The sequence below is a fragment of the Ceratotherium simum genome, chromosome 33 (genome assembly GCF_057802395.1).
Source record: "Ceratotherium simum simum isolate JZ-2026a chromosome 33, ASM5780239v1, whole genome shotgun sequence".
In the NCBI taxonomy this organism is placed as follows: domain Eukaryota; kingdom Metazoa; phylum Chordata; class Mammalia; order Perissodactyla; family Rhinocerotidae; genus Ceratotherium; species Ceratotherium simum.
Window position 1 is genome coordinate 4,869,839 of NC_141932.1, and position 17,377 is coordinate 4,887,215.

The 17,377-nt window shown below is 57.0% G+C and overlaps 2 protein-coding genes across 2 annotated transcripts; both read left to right on the plus strand.

Moving 5' to 3' along the window:
* Window positions 1-2,611: 2,611 nt before the first annotated feature.
* Window positions 2,612-6,463, plus strand: SBK3 (SH3 domain binding kinase family member 3). Its single transcript, XM_004439087.3, is given in 6 exon segments — window positions 2,612-2,656; window positions 3,230-3,380; window positions 3,900-4,102; window positions 5,601-6,281; window positions 6,283-6,348; window positions 6,350-6,463. Coding segments are annotated over 6 exon segments (1,260 nt in total).
* A 2,398-nt stretch (window positions 6,464-8,861) lies between these two features.
* On the plus strand, window positions 8,862-14,666 carry SBK2 (SH3 domain binding kinase family member 2). The gene is made up of 4 exons (XM_014794448.2): window positions 8,862-8,894; window positions 9,889-10,143; window positions 12,694-12,896; window positions 13,308-14,666. Exons 2-4 carry the CDS (start codon window positions 9,891-9,893, stop codon window positions 13,896-13,898), a joined length of 1,047 nt encoding a protein of 348 aa, XP_014649934.1. The 5' UTR covers window positions 8,862-8,894; window positions 9,889-9,890; the 3' UTR covers window positions 13,899-14,666.
* The last annotated feature ends 2,711 nt before the right edge of the window (window positions 14,667-17,377 follow it).

The window sequence follows — 17,377 nt, forward strand, 5'->3', positions numbered from 1 at the left end:
CCAGGGGAGGAACTCAGCTCCAGGCGGCCGTGGGGGGTCTATTTCATTCAAGCTGCCTGGGCAGGGGACAGAGAGCAGCCTGGAGTCCCCAGATGCTCACGGATTCCTGGCTCTGCCTCTCGCTGGCTGCTGGTTAGTGCCTCCACATCGCCATGCCTCAGTTTTTCCATCAGCAAATTGGAAACCACCATTCTACTGGTCCAGGGCTTTAGGAGGACTCCACACAGTCTTGAATGAATTTTTTAAAAAAAGATCCAGGGCCTGGCACCGAATAAGCATTGAATAAATAGTCATCATTGCATTATTTCATTTTATTTTTAGTTTCTGAGGAGGTAACACATGCTGTGCGACAAATTCAAATAATACAAAAGACACAGTGATAAAAAAGTGCCCCCAAAGCCGTAGGTTGACATTGATTATGGACTCAACTAAAGCAGCATTAAAGGATTTATTTGGAAAAAATGGAGGAAATTGAATATGGACTGGGCATTAGCTGATTCTGAGGAAACTGCCAATTTTAAGGAATTATCATTAATGCTGATGTGATTGATAATAGCATTGGAGTTGAGCTGGAAATTTTCCTCTTATACAGACATAAACTCGAGCATTGGGGTACAAGATCATGATGTCGGTAGCTTACTTCATCACTTTTAGCTTTTTATGAGGGAAAATTGCCAGCATAACCAAAAATAAAGAGTTAAAGAAACCCCCTTGTTCACAATTAGCAACACCCACCCTCCTCCCACCCTCCCCCCAATCCCCTCCCCCCACACCCCCCACCGTGGGCTTTCGTTTTCTTTGGCTGGAGTATTTGAAAGCAAACACCAGGCAGCGTATCATTTCACCCAAAAAGATTTCCATAGGCTGTAATTTACTTTAAATACTTCATTCCCCCCAAAGAAAACAAAGCTAAAGCAAATATGGCAAAAAGTCAACGTTTGTGATGTCTGGTCAACGGGCCGAAGGGTGCTAATTGTGGCGTCCTTTCAACTTTTCTGCACGTTTGCAACTTTTCACAATCAAACCTCAAAAAGTCAAAAAGCAAAGGAAGTTCTCCCTCTGACTACCCCCCAGCCCCGCCGGAGATTTGAGGGGCAGCTTTGTAGCCAGTTCCCCCCACCCAGGTCCCCAGGGGCAACATCGTAGCCAATTTCCCCAGATCCTTCTAGAGTCTCCTGACTGTTGTTGCTGCGTCTTATTAATAGCGGGTTGTAGTAGTGTGGAAATGAGTGGAGCAGGCGGCAGGGCTGTGAGTCACTCAGACCTGGCCCAGGTCCCGCCGACACCTCCTCCCGCTCCGACCTTCTGTACGGCGATCGGTCTCTGGGAACCTCAGTTTCCTGCTCTGTAAACTGGGGATAAATCTCCACCCTTTTTAGGTGGCTGGGAGGATCCAGTGGAAAGCCTTCCCCACCTCCTGAGCAAAGTCAGCTCACAGCAGTGCTGAATACATGAAAGAAGCCTTTTTCCCCAGCGCATCTCTCCGCCATTAGAGATCCTGGGTCTGATGGAGAAGGGCTGGGGGCCTGGACTCCTGCATCTGAGGGAGGAGGGGCTGGGGGCCTAGACGCCTGCGACTGAGGGAGGAGGGGCTGGGGGTCTGGACACTCAGTGTTAAGGAGCAGGGCTTTGGGAATGGTCTCCCTATTCCTGGAGGCCAGCACTCCCAGCCCAAGGAGGAAGGTGGAATGAGCAGAGCTGTGGGTCTGCCATCCCAGGTAAGGTGTGTGAAGGGTCTTGTGCCCCCTTTTCCCACTGCCCTCAGGCCCAGCCCTTGGGGGTTCACAATATGTTTTGTCCCCTCTGTCCTGGGACCAGAGCCCAGAGTCCAAGCTAGTCTAAGTTTGGAAGGGGGAGGGAGGGGGGCAGCGGGTCAGAGGGGGTGAGGGAGGGGTGTGGGGGGGACAGGATGTCTCTGAGCTGTCACACACACCCCTGTCCTGGGCCCAGAGAAAGGGAGGGACAAAAGGCTCTGAGAGAGAGTCAGGAACAAAGACAAGAGGAGGGAGACGGAGAGACACTGGGGAGAAAGGCCAGAGCGAGGTGGGGGGGGGGCGGACAGAGAAATAGAGAAAGGGGGGAGGGTGAAGCAGAGTGCGGGATATCCTCAATGACAGACGGGCGACAACAGCGGGAACAGCGTGGGGATAAGAGAGAGAGACTGGGGACCAACAGGGACAGGACAGGAAGACCCACCCCAGAGAACCGAGAGCTAGAACAAGGACAAGACAGAGACAGGGAGGGTGGTGGAGAGAGACAGAGAGAGACAGAGAGAAAGATAATCGTACAGAAGAGACTGAGAGAAGTTACAGAGGGGAAGAAGGGGTCAGAGGGAGCAAACGAAATCAACCGGATAATACAGAGAGGGACACGGAGACCCGGAGGGTGAAAGAGAGGGGAGAGGAGTCGGGTGGAGAAAGTCAGGGAAATCTTTCAATTCAGACACAGAGGGAGAGTGAGGTAGACCCTTTCAGACGCGCTCCTAGACCTTGGCTCTGCTCAGCGAGGCCCTGTGTGGGGTGCAGTGGGGCTCAGGTGGGCTGGTCACTTTTGGGGGACCCCAGAAAAGGGGTGTTTGCCCAAGGGCCAGCCGACACCAGGTGATCCTGAGATGGAGCTCAGGGAGCCCGAGAACCACGAGGATGGGGACCCAGAGGTGAGAGATGGGAGACAAGGGAGCAAGAGAGAGAGCAAGAGACAGACAGACACAGAGAGACAGAGATGCAGAAAACTAGAGTCAGAGATAGAGGTGGAGAGGGGCAGGGAGCAGACACAGGGAGAAATAGAAGAGACAGGCAAACAGAGAAGCATCAGAGACCCAGAGTAACACAAACCCGAGGAGACACAGCAAGACCAAGGCCCCCCAGAGAAATGGACTCAGACACACAGGGCGGGAAACACAGGGAGAGAGGAGGGCAGAGAGAGAGAGACGAGCAGAGTGGGGGGTTGTGTGGGCTGAAGACACAGCCCCAGTTGGAGCTGGAGGCTTCTGGGGGCTCCCACAGATGGTGGTGGGCGGGCTCTCTGAGACAATCACCCCAAACCCCGCCAGGACACAAAAACAGGTGGCCCGAGGCCGGGTGAGTCATTGTGACTCATCCTCCTCTCTGGGGAGAGTGACCCCGTCCTCTGGCCCCCCATCTCCGCCCTGGGCTGGGCCTCCAATCTCCTGCGCTGCTCTCAGTGGGCCCAGACTCACCCCCTCCCCACTTCTGTCCCTCTCCTACAGGAGGACACAGCCACAGCCCTCCAACGGCTCGTGGAGCTGACAGCCACCAGGGTGACCCCAGTGAGGAATCTGCGTGTCCAGTATCGCCTCATCCGAAAGCTCGGCTCTGGCTCCTATGGCCGCGTGCTCCTTGCCCGGCCTCGCCAAGGGGGTGAGTTCAGCTGCCAAAGGCAAACTCCAGGACTTCTCCATAATAGGGTTCTCGGAAGCCACTGAGACAAGAAGCATCCGCAGGAGGAGTTGATGGGGATCCTTTTTGAAGGAGAATCTCAGAAAGTTAAGAGCTCTGTGATCCTCCAAGAAACACAGCTCACCCAGAGAGTGTAAGAGACTTGCCTGAGCTCACACAGCAAGGCAGGAGCACAACTTGGATTGGAATGCAGGTCACCATATCCCCTACTTTATGTGAGAGGAAACTGAGGCCCAGAGGGGGTAAGGCAGGTGTGCAAGGCCACACAGCAGAGCAGGAAGAGTCCTCAGGGAAGGTCACCTCCAACCCCCACTTCACACAACAAGAAACTGGAAGCACAGAGAGGTCAGACACTATGCCCTGCCCCTCTTGTTTTACACATGAGAAATCTGAAGCTCAGAGAGGTTAAACGGCTTGCCTAAGGCCCCACAGCAAGATCAGAGCGCCCTGAGTTCCCTTCTGTTCCCATCTCCCTGACAGGTCCTGCTGTGGCTCTGAAGCTCCTACCTCGGGACTCAGTCCTGAGAACCACCTTCCTGAGAGAGTTCTGTGTGGGCCGCTGCGTCTCATCACATCCAGGCCTGCTCCAGACCCTGGCGGGACCCCTGCAGACCCCCCGACACTTTGTCTTTGCCCAGGAGTATGCACCGTTTGGGGATCTCAGCGGGATGCTGCAGGAACGGGTGAGGCAGGGGGTGACAAAGGTTGGGACTGCTTCTGCCATGTCCAGCTCTCTCCCTAACCCCCTTTCTGTCTCAAATCCTGACCCCCAAATCAGTCCCCAAACTGCCTCCACCCTAAGCCCCCAAATGATCTCATTTCTAGTTCTCAATGCAGTTCCATGCCTAACTCTAACCCTAACCCTAATCCATCCAACCATCCAAACACAAGCTTGCATGGGCAGGGAGCTGGGGTTGGGGCTGAGAATGGGTCAGGCCTGATGAAGGGAGTGGAGATGAGATTGGGGTCGGGATGGAGACAGAGTTGAGATTTTAATTAGCACTGGGATTGGGAGTGTGAGCATGGGTGGAGTTGGGTGGGTTGAGCTTAAGGTTGAATATGGATTGGTAAGGGGTGTGGAGAAGAGCATGGATGGGTTTGCAGAGTGAGGCAGAGATGGTTGTGGATATGTATATAGATTGGGTTGGAGATGGGCTGTAATGAGGTTCCCTCTAGAAAAGAGACCAGGTAAGGCAGGTAACTGCATTGGAGGACTGAATCCATGAGATTCTGGGGGTACTTGAGTTTGAAGATTAGTGTGGGGCCATCTTTAGGAATAGATTTTGGATTTGAGATATGGTTGAGTGTAAACAGAAGGAAAGAAGGAAGGGAGGGAGGAAGGAAAATGGATGGATGGATGGATGGATGGATGGATGGATGGATGGATGGATGGAAGGGAGGATGGGTGGGTGGATAGATGGTTGGAAGGAAGGGCAGGTGGATGGATGGATGAGTGAATGGTTGGATGGATGGATGGATGGATGGATGGATGGATGGATGGATGGAAAGATGAGTAGATGGATGGATAGATGGGTGGTTGGATGGATGGAAGGGTGAGTGGAGGAAAGATGGTTGGATGGATGGATGGATGGAAGGAAGGAAGCAAGGAGGGATGAATGCATGGATGTTAGGTATTAAATAATTGAATAAATTATGGATTGCTGACTGGCTGGTGGAAGGGATGTTGAGTGGAAACACTGCTGTATAGACTGTTGGATGGATGACTGGTATGGTGGATGAATAGATTTATCAATCAAGTGATGAAGTAAACTGCGGGACTTTAGAACAAGGTCTGAGTTAGAGATGGGATCTAAATTAGTATGAGACTAAGATTAGAATTAAGTATGGGATTTGGGTTCTCACTGGAGATCTGGGTGGTCAGTTTAGAGGAGATAAGAAATGTAAGGAGTGGATGTGAGTATTAGGGATAGGAGAAAGTTTGACGGAAGCTAGAAGAGCTTCCAGTTAGGTTAGGGGTCCCTAGGTGAGGAGACTAGCTGAGAGTTGGTCTACAGGAGTACAGATGTGGGTGCAAGCTGTGGTTGAGGATGATCTGGAGAAGGTGTTGGGGGGACACTAGAGGTAGCCATTGGTCTAGGGTTCTGGGCTCTTGAACCCCAAGAAGCAAAGTAAAGAAGGAACCAAGGCACCTTGACCTTCAGCCTCTCTGCTTGACCCCAGGGCCTCCCAGAGCTGCTGGTGAAGCGGGTGATGGCCCAGCTGGCCGGAGCCCTGGACTTCCTCCACGGCCGAGGGCTGGTCCACGCAGACGTCAAGCCAGACAACGTGCTGGTCTTTGACCCTGTCTGCAGCCGTGTGGCCCTCGGTGACCTGGGTCTGACCCGGCCCGAGGGCAGTCCAACCCCTGCCCCCCCGGGGCCACTGCCCTCTGCTCCACCGGAGCTCTGCCTCCTGCTGCCACCTGATACGCTGCCCCTGCGACCAGCAGTGGACTCCTGGGGCCTGGGGGTGCTTCTCTTCTGTGCTGCCACGGCCTGCTTCCCTTGGGAAGTGGCACTGGCCCCTGACCCCGAGTTCGAGGCCTTTGCTGGCTGGATGACCACCAGGCCCCAGCCACCTCAACCACCACCCCCTTGGGACCAGTTTGCGCCCCCAGCTCTGGCATTGCTCCAGGGGCTTCTGGATCTGGATCCTGAGACTAGGAGCCCCCCACTGGCTGTCCTGGACTTCCTGGGGGACGACTGGGGGTTGGAGAGGAACAAAGAGGGACCTGGGGGCTTGGGGAGTATGTCCAGTGAGGATGGGGAGGAGGAGGAGGAGGGGGCAGCAAGCCTGGAAGAGTGGACAGAGGAGGAGGAGGAGGAGGAGGATGACAAAGGTGGCAGGAGGATGGGGACAGATGGGGGAGCTCCCTGACCAGGTGACTGAGACAGGTGGCCAGAGCCTGGTCCAAAGGCCCCTCCCCCAGCCCCCACGGCCACCTGGATGGAGAGACAGCTGTGCCCAAGAGGACAGAAATGGAACACATTGCATCTCTCCCTACTGAAGGCTGGACTGGGATGCACAATTCCCCTCCCAACTGAGGACCCAGGAGTTCAGGCCCCCAGCCCCTCCTCCACCAGACCCAGGACTCCAGACCCCCAGCCCCTCCTCCCTCAGACCCAGGAGTCCAGGCCCCCAGCCCCTCAGACAGAAGAGTCCAGAACCCTAGCCCCTCCTCCCTCAGACCCAGGGGTCCAGGCCCCCAGCCCCTCCTCCCTCAGACAGAGGAGTCCAGACCCCCAGCCCCTCCTCCCTCAGACCCAGGAGTCCAGACCCCCAGCCCCTCCTCCTTCAGACCCAGGGGTCCAGGCCCCCAGCCCCTCCTCCCACAGACCCAGGGGTCCTAGCGCCCTCCTCTCCCAAGGACCCTTCCTCTTCCTTCTGTTCTGAATGTGTCTTTTTGAGGGAAGGTGCTGTTTCCCCTACAGATGCATCTCCACACTGCGGGGACATGTTGAATGCTTATCATGGAGTTCTGATGGGTCACTCCTCTCCTCTAAGACCTTGGGTGACTCCCACTGTCCATGGCACCAAATCTGGTCTTTCAGGATCCAACACCGTGGACACCTCGCCCTCCACCTCTCCCAGTTCCCTGGGCTCTGGGTGACTTTAGGGGAGTCACTCATCCTTTCTGGACCTAAATTTACACACAAACACATGCACACAGGCACATGGACTCTCCTGCCTGCAGACGTTTGCACATCCTATGTCCTCCCCTGAGAAAGCCTCCCTTACAGCTCTGTGCCTCCAGAAAGTGCCCCCACCCAGTACCCTCTCCCCTCATGTTAGGGGCACGTATCCGAGTGATCTGTGTCTCCATCTTTTTCGGTCTCCCCTCAGGCTGTCCAGGGTGGACTTGGTCTTTTTTATTTCTACATCCTTTCAGACTTTGCTCCCACACGGTGGGCGCCCTGTGCCTGCTCCCTGAGAGCACGGAGCACGTGGTGGGTGATTGTCCTAGCTCCATGGGCCCCTCAAACCTGTCTGTGCTATGGGCCTCGGCTGCTGTGGGTGGATCCCGTACCGCCCTATGCCACCGCCATCACAGCACGTGTGCCCTGGCTTGTGAGGCCGCCTGCCTGCAGGGCAGGGGCTGCGTGGATCCCACACAGGGTCAGAAAGGGGACTGTGCTTCCTCCACAGAGATCTGCCCTGCATGCTTTCCAGAGGTAAAAAAGAGAGTCCACTAAGTGCAACCTGGTCTCCCGGGTTGGACACTGGGACAGAAAACGGCTGTTGCTGGGAGCACTGGTGAATCAGAAGAGTCCAGTGTTGGATGGTTAATTTCTTAGTTTGGACAAATGTCCCACTGGCTGCGTGAGACAGTAACTGTGGGGAGCTGGGTGAGGGGGAAGCGGGAGCTCTCAGCACGACCCTTTGCAGCCATTCTATAAACCTCAAATTATTCTGAAATAAAAAGTTTGTTTAAAAAGAGTTAAGTGAATTCACATCGGTCATCTCCCTATAAACCTGAGGGGTAAGTGTGGCCCTCCGGGCCCCCAGCCCCCCTCACTCAGCCCCAGGGGTCCCTGCCTAGCACCCTCCACTTGAAGTCTGCAGACCCGGAACTTGGGCCTCCCCTCCCCTCCCCTCTTCCCTCAAGCCCCTCTTCCCAGTTGCTCCACCACCTGCTTCCCCTCCGCCCCAAGTCTGAGATCATCTCTCACTGCATCATTCTGGAATCTCATTGTCTCATCCTTTCCCCAAAACAGGACCCCAGTGTCTCATCCCCTGGACATCCCTTGCGGAACACTTGCGTCTGACCTGTCAATGGGGCATTGATGGGGCAGCTGGGTGGGGTCAATGCAGGGGCCAGCTAGAAAATGATTTCATCCTGTACAGGGTGTCTGGACTCCCGGGTCTGAGGGAGGAGGGGCCTGGGGGTCCGGGCTTCTGGGTCTGAGGGAGGAGGGGCCTGGGGGTCTGGGCTTCTGAGTCTGAGGGAGGAGGGGCTGGGGGCCTGGACTCCTGGGTCTGAGGGAGGAGGGGCTTGGGGGTTCGGGCTTCTGGGTCCGAGGGAGGGGGCTGGGGGTCTGGGCTTCTGAGTCTGAGGGAGGAGGGGCTGGGGGTCTGGGCTTCTGGGTCTGAGGGAGGAGGGGCTGGGGGTCCGGAGTCCCGGGTCTGAGGGAGGAGGGGCTGGGGGTCCCGGCTTCTGGGTCTGAGGGAGGGGGCTTGCGTCCAGACTCCTGGGTCTGAGGAATGAGGGCCCGGGGGCCTGGACTTCTGGGTCTAAGGGAGGAGGGACTGAGCTCCTGGGACTGAGACATTTGTCTGTCCACAGCCAGTTCCGGGAGTCAACACACGATGTCGCTCTGCCCCGAGTGGGGTAGAAGGGGCGGGGCCAAGGGCGGGGCTTGCGACCCCTAGGTGGGGGCGGGGTCTTGCTCCTGGGCAGGCCTCTGCTGGCATGGGCTCTAAGTGCCGGGCACTGACCACAGCGGGCAGTGAAGGGTCAGGCAAGCCTTGGAGAAGGTGAGGTCTGGAGGTCGAAGCCCGGGTCAGGAGGAGACAAGGGTTAAACGGCCGGAGGTGGGCAGCACCTGAGAGTGAAGCCGGGCAGGTGGTCAGAGTCCTCGGTCCCTAAGGGGAGCAGGGGCTGGACCTTGAGGCTGTAGAGTGGTTGAGTGTTAGGGACACAGATTCTGGAGGTCCCAAGATGTGTGAGTTGTTTAAGGCTGCAGGAGAGGGGTGGGCTGGGGGCCTGGACTCCTGGGTCTGAGGGAGGAGGGGCTGGGGGCCTGGACCCCTGGGTCTGAGGGATGAGGGGCTGGGGGTCCGGACTCCTGGGTCTGAGGGAGGAGGGGCTGGGGGTCCGGACTCCTGGGTCTGAGGGAGGAGGGGCTGGGGGTCCGGACTCCTGGGTCTGAGGGAGGAGGGGCTGGAGGTCCGGACTCCTGGGTCTGAGGGAGGAGGGGCTGGGGGCCTGGACTTGCAGGTCTGAGGGAGGAGGGCGCCAAGTCTGTAAGAGTTGGACTCCAGGCCTCTCAAGGGCTTGTGACTGCTCCCAAGGGCTTGGCCCCATCCTGGACCCAGGCGTCCCCTCAGGCCTGGTGTGTGCAGCCCCGCCCTCTCCAGCCTCTGGGGGCAGAGAACACCTGTTTGCTCTGAGGAGACAGAGGCTACTCACCCACCCCCAGGGCCCAAGTCTGTTTGCTTTGGAAACAAGTTGGGGGGTGTCTCAAGTTATCTGGTTCATCTTTCACCCTTGGGCCATCGGTTGGCCGAGGGATGTGGGGGCAGGGGCAAGGGACATCTGTGACTTCACCCTAACCAGCGACTGACTAGTCTCTTCGCTCCTCAGATGCCTCTAATGAAGAGGGAAACTGAGTCACAATGGCAAGTGCCACTGAGCCCCCAGCCCCTCCTCCCTCAGACCTGGGAGTCCAATCCCCCAGCCCCTCCTCCCATGGGCCCTGGTCTGGTGGGCCCTGGGCCCTGGGTCACCCTCTCCCCTCTGTCCTTGCAGAGATGCCCGGCAAACAGTCGGTTGAGGAACAGGTGGTGGTGGGGACTGCGGAGAACGGAGCTGAGGAGGACCTGGGGGGCCTCACGATGGAGGAGCTCCGGCAGGGCCAGGAGGCGGCCCTGGGGCTGGAGGACATGATGACGCTGAGCACCCAGACCCTGGTCCGAGCTGAGGTGGACGAGCTCTACCAGCAAGTGCGACCCCTGGGCCAGGGCCGCTTCGGCCGGGTCCTGCTGGTCACCCACCGTCAGAAAGGTACCCGGGCCTAGGGACAGAGGCAGGGGTGCAGGGGCTGGTGGCATGGGCCCAGGAGGAAGCTTGTCAAGGCTGGGGGGTCTGCTGCAAACCTGAATCAAGTCGTGCCTCTGCCCCATCTGGCTGTGTGTTCTTGGGAAATCCCCTACCCTCTCTGATCCTACTTTGAAAATGTGGGTGACAATTCCTTCTCTGAAAGCACTGTGATTCTCTGAGTGTATGTCAATGGCTCTGGTTGCTGGGGATGACGGGGAGCAAGACAGAGTCCCCCCCTCGTGGCCCTCACGTGTGGCGGTTTAGTGGTCACCATGGGGGTGATTCAGGGCCATGCTGTCTGCCAGGCCCTTAGCAAGGCCAGTGCACAGTGGGTGTGCAGGACATGCTCCCCCAGCCCCAGTCTGGTACCCTCTGTCAAGCATGCACACACCCTCCGGCCTTCCCACAAAGTGAGGATACTGCAGATGGAACTCAGAGTCCACATCAGTTCAGAACACTCCTTCCAAGGCCGCCTGGGGGCTCAGCCCTGGCCTGGGGGATGCTGGGGACCCAGAGATGACTCTGAGTCAGCCCTGCCTTCAAGGAGGAGCTCCCAGCCTGAATGTGGAGAAAGAGTGTGTTAATTCGCTATGGCTGCCGTGACAAAGCCCACAGATCGGGTAGCTCAAACAACAGAAATGTATTCCCTCACAGTCCTGGAGGCTGGAAGTCCGAGATCAAGGTGTCCGCAGGGCTGGTTTCTCCTGAGGCCTCTCTCCTTGGCGTGTAGGTGGCTGCCTTCTCCCTGTGTCCTTCCAGGGTCTTCCCCATGCACATGTCTACGTCCAGATTTCCTCTTTTTATAAGGACACCAGTCATATTGGACTAAGGACCTCGTTTTTTTTTTGTTGTTTTTTTTTTTTAAAGATTTTATTTATTTATTTTCCCCCCAAAGCCCCAGTAGATAGTTGTGTGTCATAGCTGCACATCCTTCTAGTTGCTGTGTGTGGGACGCGGCCTCAGCATGGCCGGACAAGCAGCGCATCGGTGCGCGCCCGGGATCCGAACCCGGGTCGCCAGCAGTGGAGCGCGCGCACTTAACCGCCAAGCCACGGGGCCGGCCCAGGACCTCGTTTTACCTCTTTCAAGACCCTGTCTCCTTGGGCCGGCCCCGTGGCTTAGCGGTTAAGTGCACACGCTCCGCTGCTGGCGGCCCGGGTTCGGATCCCGAGTGTGCACCTACGCACCGCTTCTCTGGCCGTGCTGAGGCCGCGTCCCACATACAGCAACTAGAAGGATGTGCAGCTATGACACACAACTATCTACTGGGGCTTTGGGGGGAAAATAAATAAATAAATAAAATCTTTAAAAAAAAAAAAAAAAAAAGACCCTGTCTCCAAATACAGGCTTATTCTGTGACAGTGGTGGGGAGGACTTCAGCATATGAATTTGGGGAGACACAGTCCAGCCCAGGACAGATGAGAGGTGCAAAAGAGATCCAGGCCCGGGTCATCACAGAACTCGGAGGCAGAGCGATACTGGGGAGCAGAGGCATTGTCCAGGGGGCCACGTCCACTTGTGCTTCACTCAGCATGCATCTTGGGGCCTCCTGGACGCCCACCTCAGGGCTGGGCGGTGCTGGGGGCCTAAAGCTGTAGCTGAGCTCCAGAGGCTCATGGCACGGTGGGGAGCACAGAGGGACAGTGATCATCAAAGCAGAGGTGGCATGGGGGCTGGCCCCATGGTCTGGTGGTTAGGTTAAACGCATTCCGCTTTGGCGGCCCAAGTTTGTGGGGTCGGTTCCTGGGCACAGACCGACACCGCTCATCAGCCATGCTGTGGCGGCATCCCACACATAAAGTGGAGGAAGATTGGCACAGATGTTAGCCCAGGGCCAATCTTCCTCAGCAAAAAAAAAACAAAAACCAAAACCAAAACAAAAACAGGTGGCATGTGACCTGATGGCCAGAATCCAGGGCATTGTAGACGCTTAGAAGCCCTGCTGCATCCCACTGGGGTGCAAGGGGAATGGTCAGCATTTCAGGGAAGGAGGTGACCTCCGTCTGTCACACACGGCCTCCTGATGGGCGAGGGTGGGCCCTGGCCGCCGGTGACTAAAAAAATTGAAGAAACCAGAGTTCCTGCCTTCAGGGGGCTTCATTGCCACGTGTGACAAAATTCGTAACAATTCCTTAATTGGATCTAATACCCAGTGCAGGGCATCTTTTCCCCAGTTGCCTGGAACATGGCTTTTTGGCCTGGGTTTGCTGGAACAACAGGCCAAACTGGGTCACTGGAGGTTCTGAGTTCAGTTTTCATGGTATCCCCTCACTGGCTCCAAGACAGCAGCTTGTAAGGGAGCAGAGTAGAAACTCACCAAATGCTAGTGTTATTATTAATAATTATTATTACCCCCGGTGGTGTTTTGGTGGCCCTGCTGTTTTCAGGGTGGGCTTGTAGGGAGGCAGGAATGGGAGGAGGCGGAGGTGGCATATGGAAGATTCTGGGTTGAGGGGCCACAAGGGCGACCCGTGGCCCTCGCACTCCTCCCACACCCGCCCCTGCTGCCCCCAGGCACGCGCATGGCGCTGAAGCAGCTCCCAAAGGCCTCTACTTCCCTCCGGGGCTTCCTGTATGAGTTCTGCGTGGGGCTCTCGCTGGGCAGGCATCCGGCCATCGTAGCAGCCTATGGCATTGGCATCGAGTCAGCCAACTCCTACAGCTTCCTGACGGAGCCCGTCCTGCACGGGGACCTCATCGCCTTCATCCAGCCCAAGGTGAGCAGGCGGGTCACGAGCGGGCCTCCGAGAGCCTCACGCGGTCTCCCAGAGACGCCCTTGAGCAGCCTGGGCCTCAGGAATCACATCCGCTGCACTGGGCCCCACTGGGACTCACTGGGCACATAGGTCCCACAGAATTGTTAGTCCTCTCTGGGGTTCGCGGACACCAAACTACACCCTACAAGATTCACCAGCCCTCATGGGGTGACACCAGGCCCCATGGGGCTCGCAGGCCTCATCGAGTCACACTAGTCCGCACTGCGCCTCACTGGGGCCATCTATCTGAGGTCGTCATGCTCCTGGGCCTCCCTGGGCCTGCTCCCTGGGACTGAGGAGACGCTGTATCGCCCCAGACCCCTTCCGGCTGGCTGCGGAGGGGCAGTGGACCCTGACGCCTCTCCCCCACAGGTGGGCCTCCCCCAGCCAGCAGCCCAGCGCTGCGCAGCCCAGCTGGCCTCAGCCCTGGAGCACATCCACTCCCACGGCCTCGTGTATCGGGACCTCAAGCCGGAGAACGTGCTGGTGTGCGACCCGGCCTGCCGGCGGGTCAAGCTGACCGACTTCGGCCACACGCGGCCCCGCGGGACCCTGCTCCGCCTGGCCGGGCCGCCCATCCCCTACACAGCCCCTGAGCTCTGCAGCCCCCCACCGCTCCCCGAGGGCCTGCCCATCCAGCCCGCCCTGGACGCGTGGGCTCTGGGCGTCCTGCTCTTCTGCCTTCTCACCGGCTACTTCCCCTGGGACCAGCCCCTGGCCGAGGCCGACCCCTTCTACGAGGACTTTGTCATCTGGCAGGCCTCGGGCCAGCCCCAGGACCGGCCCCAGCCCTGGTTCGGCCTGACGCCCGTGGCAGATGCTCTGCTGTGGGGGCTGCTGGACCCTCAGCCCCGGAAGAGGAGCCCCGTGAGCTCCGTGCGGGGCTACCTGGGGCGCCCCTGGAGGCAGCGGGAGGGGGAAGCGGAAGAGGTGGACATGGGGGACGAGGAGGACAGAGAGTGAGAAGGGCCTGGGCCGCCCGGGAGACTCGGAAAGGGAGCCAGGTGCCACATCCTGAGGTCTCCTCCGCGTTCACATGGTGGGTTTCGGCTTCTTTCTGCCTATTTTCATCTCTATCCCATTATTGTCCCCTTTCTGTCCTCTGTGTCTCCCACTCAACAGACCGTCTCCCTCCCTTGGGCTGTGGGGCCACTGGGAGCTGTGTGGCTACCCCGCTGTCCCCGCTTCCCCTTTGCCTGTGGTCTCTTGGCTCCTTCCTCACCTCCTGCAGACGCCCCTCCTCAGGCTGCCCTACTGGCACCCCAACCCCCCAGTCTCTGCTCTCCTCGGGTCACTTGCTCTCTTCTAGCTGTGCAATTTATTCATTGTGGTTATTTTGTGGGTCCTGCCGGAATGTGAACTCCTGGAGGGCGGGGTCTCGGCCTGTCCTGTTTGCTGACGTGTCCTCCAGAGCTGGAGCCATCCTGGCCCTTAGTAGGTGGTCAGTAAATGCTTGCTCAGTAAACGAGCCCATCTGGTTTTGCACCGCCCCCCTCCACGTCCCTCTTCTCTTCTCTCTTGCTGGGTTCCACTCACTCCCTCTGCCCTTTTTCTTCCTCCCGCATGCTGGGCTGCCCCCCTCTCAATAACGTGCTTTCTCTTCTCTCACCCTGGCCGCTCTCTGCAAATAAAGTCCACCTGGCACTTAGGTCCCCGTGATGCTGTTGGTCTGTCAGCTTGGGAAAGAGAAGGACGGTGTGTACGTGCAGGTGCACAGGAGAGTGTGTTGTGGAGGAGAGACAGAGAAGGAGAGGGAAGAAGGAGAGACAGAGAGACGGAGGGAGACAGAGAGAGAGAGAGAGAAAGAATGGCAGAAACACAGCACCCCTGTGTGATGGTGTAAGGTGCTGGCTCTGGGTCTGCATTTGTGGGTGCGCCTGGGAGCTTGTGTCAGGATTGTTAGCGCCTATTTACCGTGCGTGTGTGTGTGTGAGGAGAGGGATTAAACATCAGAGCTTGAGAGTGTCCGGATGTTCGTGGATAGGAACTTGAGCTGAATTGGAGCCTGTGTTTCTGTGTGTTTGTGTGTCCGTGAGCGTCTGAGCCCAGATGTGTGTACCAGTGAAGGTGTGTATGTGCGTTGGGGGGAGACACAGTGAGGGTCTGAATGCGTCTCCCCCACACGGCTGACATGATTGTGTGTGTGTTGTGTATCTGTGAGCGTCTGAGGCCATGTGTGCTTACATAACTGTGAATGTGTGTGCGAGGGGCAGTTTGAGTGCCTCTCAGTCTGTGGACATCGGATCCATGTTTGTGTGTCTACGAGAGCGTGGGTGTCCGTGTGTGTGCAGCAGGGGGAGAGGTGGTGCAGGCATCGCTGCCCGTCACCAGCGGCCCCTCTCTGCTTCACACCTCCCCCCTCCCAGCCGGCCCTTTCTTGGCAGCCGCCTGTTTGCAAACACTCTCTCTTCCTCTCTGTGCCCTCCTTGGCCGCCAGCCCAGAGCAAGGCCACAACTCAGAGCTGGATCATGTGTCACTCTCTCCCTGGCCCCCGCACCACCCCCCAGTGCCTCTGCTGTGGCCACCGAGGTGTTGCCTGAGGTGGGGGGGACAGCGTGTGTGGAGTGACCCCAAGGACACTTTGAATCTAGGTTCCATCTAGAGAACTGGAGACTTGGGCCCCTGTCTTAGGCAATCCAGGTGTGCTGCCTGGAGGAGGGGGTCGTTGGAGAGAATAAGATGGGGCAGTACAGAAGGGGAAGCATAATCAGGACCTCCTGCCACCTTATCCATGATTCTGAAAGAGCCCCAGCAATTAGGCCAAGAATGTGTCCCCAAAAAGCTGGGGCGATAGTGGCGCTGGGAGAGAGGGGGTGGAGATGAGCAGGGTTCAGCGGGGAGGCTGCACAGGGTGTTAATTGGTGGCAGAAGCTGAGGATTAACTTCGAGGTGATAATGACCCAGGGATGGGCCCAGGGGCAGGGGAGGAGGACGAAATTCCCAGGGAGGGCCTGAGGGGGCAGGGGCAGTACTAATTAAGTACTAGTAACTCAATTCAGTAATACTTCATACTTACCATATTATTTAACACTAATGCAGCGGCTTGCTCCCCCAGCAGCTCCCCTAGCAGGCAGCATCTGCTCGTCCCCTCAGACCCTCCCCATTCCACGGCGGCCACGGCGCCCAGAGCAGCCGAGGTGCGGCCTGAGCTCACAGCACAGGGCAAGGCGGAGCTGGGAGTTGAACCCAGGTTGTCTCCTGCCCGGGGTCCATGCTCTGAACCTGCAGGGCAACCTGCTGCACCCTCACGAGGGTGAAGGGGCCTCGTGAGCAGGACAGGGAGTGTGGGAGAGCGTGTGTGGCCATGAGTGTGTGAGAGTGTGTGACAGTGTGAGTGTGTGAGAGAGTATGAGTGTGAGAGTGTGAATATGAAGGAGTGTGAGAATGAGTGTGCGTGTGTGACAATGTGAGTGTGTGTATGAGTGAGTGTGAGTAAGAGTATGAGTGAGTGTGAGAGACTGAGTTTGAGTGTGTGTGAGTGCGAGAGAGTAAGAGTGAGCCTGAGTGCGAGTATGTGTGACCTTGAGTGTGAGAGGCTGAGTGTGAATGTGTGAGCATGAGTGTGAGAAGGTGTGACAGTGTGAGTCAATGTGAGAGTGTGAGAGAATATGTGTGAGTGTGAATATGGAGTGTGAGAATGAGTGAGCATGTGTGAGAGTGAGAGTGTGAGAGTAAGTGTATGAGTGTGACTATGAAGAAGTGTGAGTGTGTGAATGTGTGAGAGTTTGAGTGTGTGGGTGTGTGGGAGTGAATGTGAGGGAGTGAGTGTGAATGTGTGAGAGTTTGTGGGAGTGTGCATGGGAATGTGAACGTAAGGGAGTATGAGTGTGAGAGAATGAGTGAATGTGAGTGTGAGTGAATTGTGAGCGGAGTGTGTGAGTGGTTGTGAATGTGTGCATGTGGGAGTGTGAGTGTAAGGGAGTCTGCGTGTTAAGTTTGAGGAAGCGTGTGTGGGTACATGTGTGGGAGTGCGTGCGGGAGACTGTAAGCGGAGGTGGGAGAGTTGTGTGAGTGTGTGTTTGTGTGTTGGTGAGGTGTCACCCCTCCCTTGGAGAGACTGGAGTTGGGCCCCTAATGAAGACAGAAAAGGGGGGTCGCAAAACCCTTCAGACCCATGGAACGGCTGTAATCAAAGGACGGATCCTACCCACTAGTGAAGGTAAAATGGGGCAGCCACTGTGGAAGACAGTCTGGCGGTTTCTCAGAATGTTAAAGGGTTTCCATATAGCCCAGCAATTCCGCTCCTAGGTATATACCCACGAGAAAGAAAAACATGCACCCACACAAATATCCATGCAACATTATTCACAATTGCCAAAAAGTGGAAACAACCCAAATGTCCATCCGCTGACGAACAGATAAAGGAAATGTGCTCCATCCATTCAATGGAATATTATTCAGTCATAAAAAGGAAGGTGGCATTGACACCTGCTGCATCTCA

Coding starts and splice junctions, on each gene's coding strand:
- SBK2 (XM_014794448.2), top strand. CDS start 9,891: ATGCCCGGCAAACAGTCGGTTGAGGAACAGGTGGTGGTGGGGACTGCG. Junction 10,144..12,693: donor GGTCACCCACCGTCAGAAAG/GTACCCGGGCCT, acceptor TGCTGCCCCCAG/GCACGCGCATGGCGCTGAAG. Junction 12,897..13,307: donor TCGCCTTCATCCAGCCCAAG/GTGAGCAGGCGG, acceptor TCTCCCCCACAG/GTGGGCCTCCCCCAGCCAGC.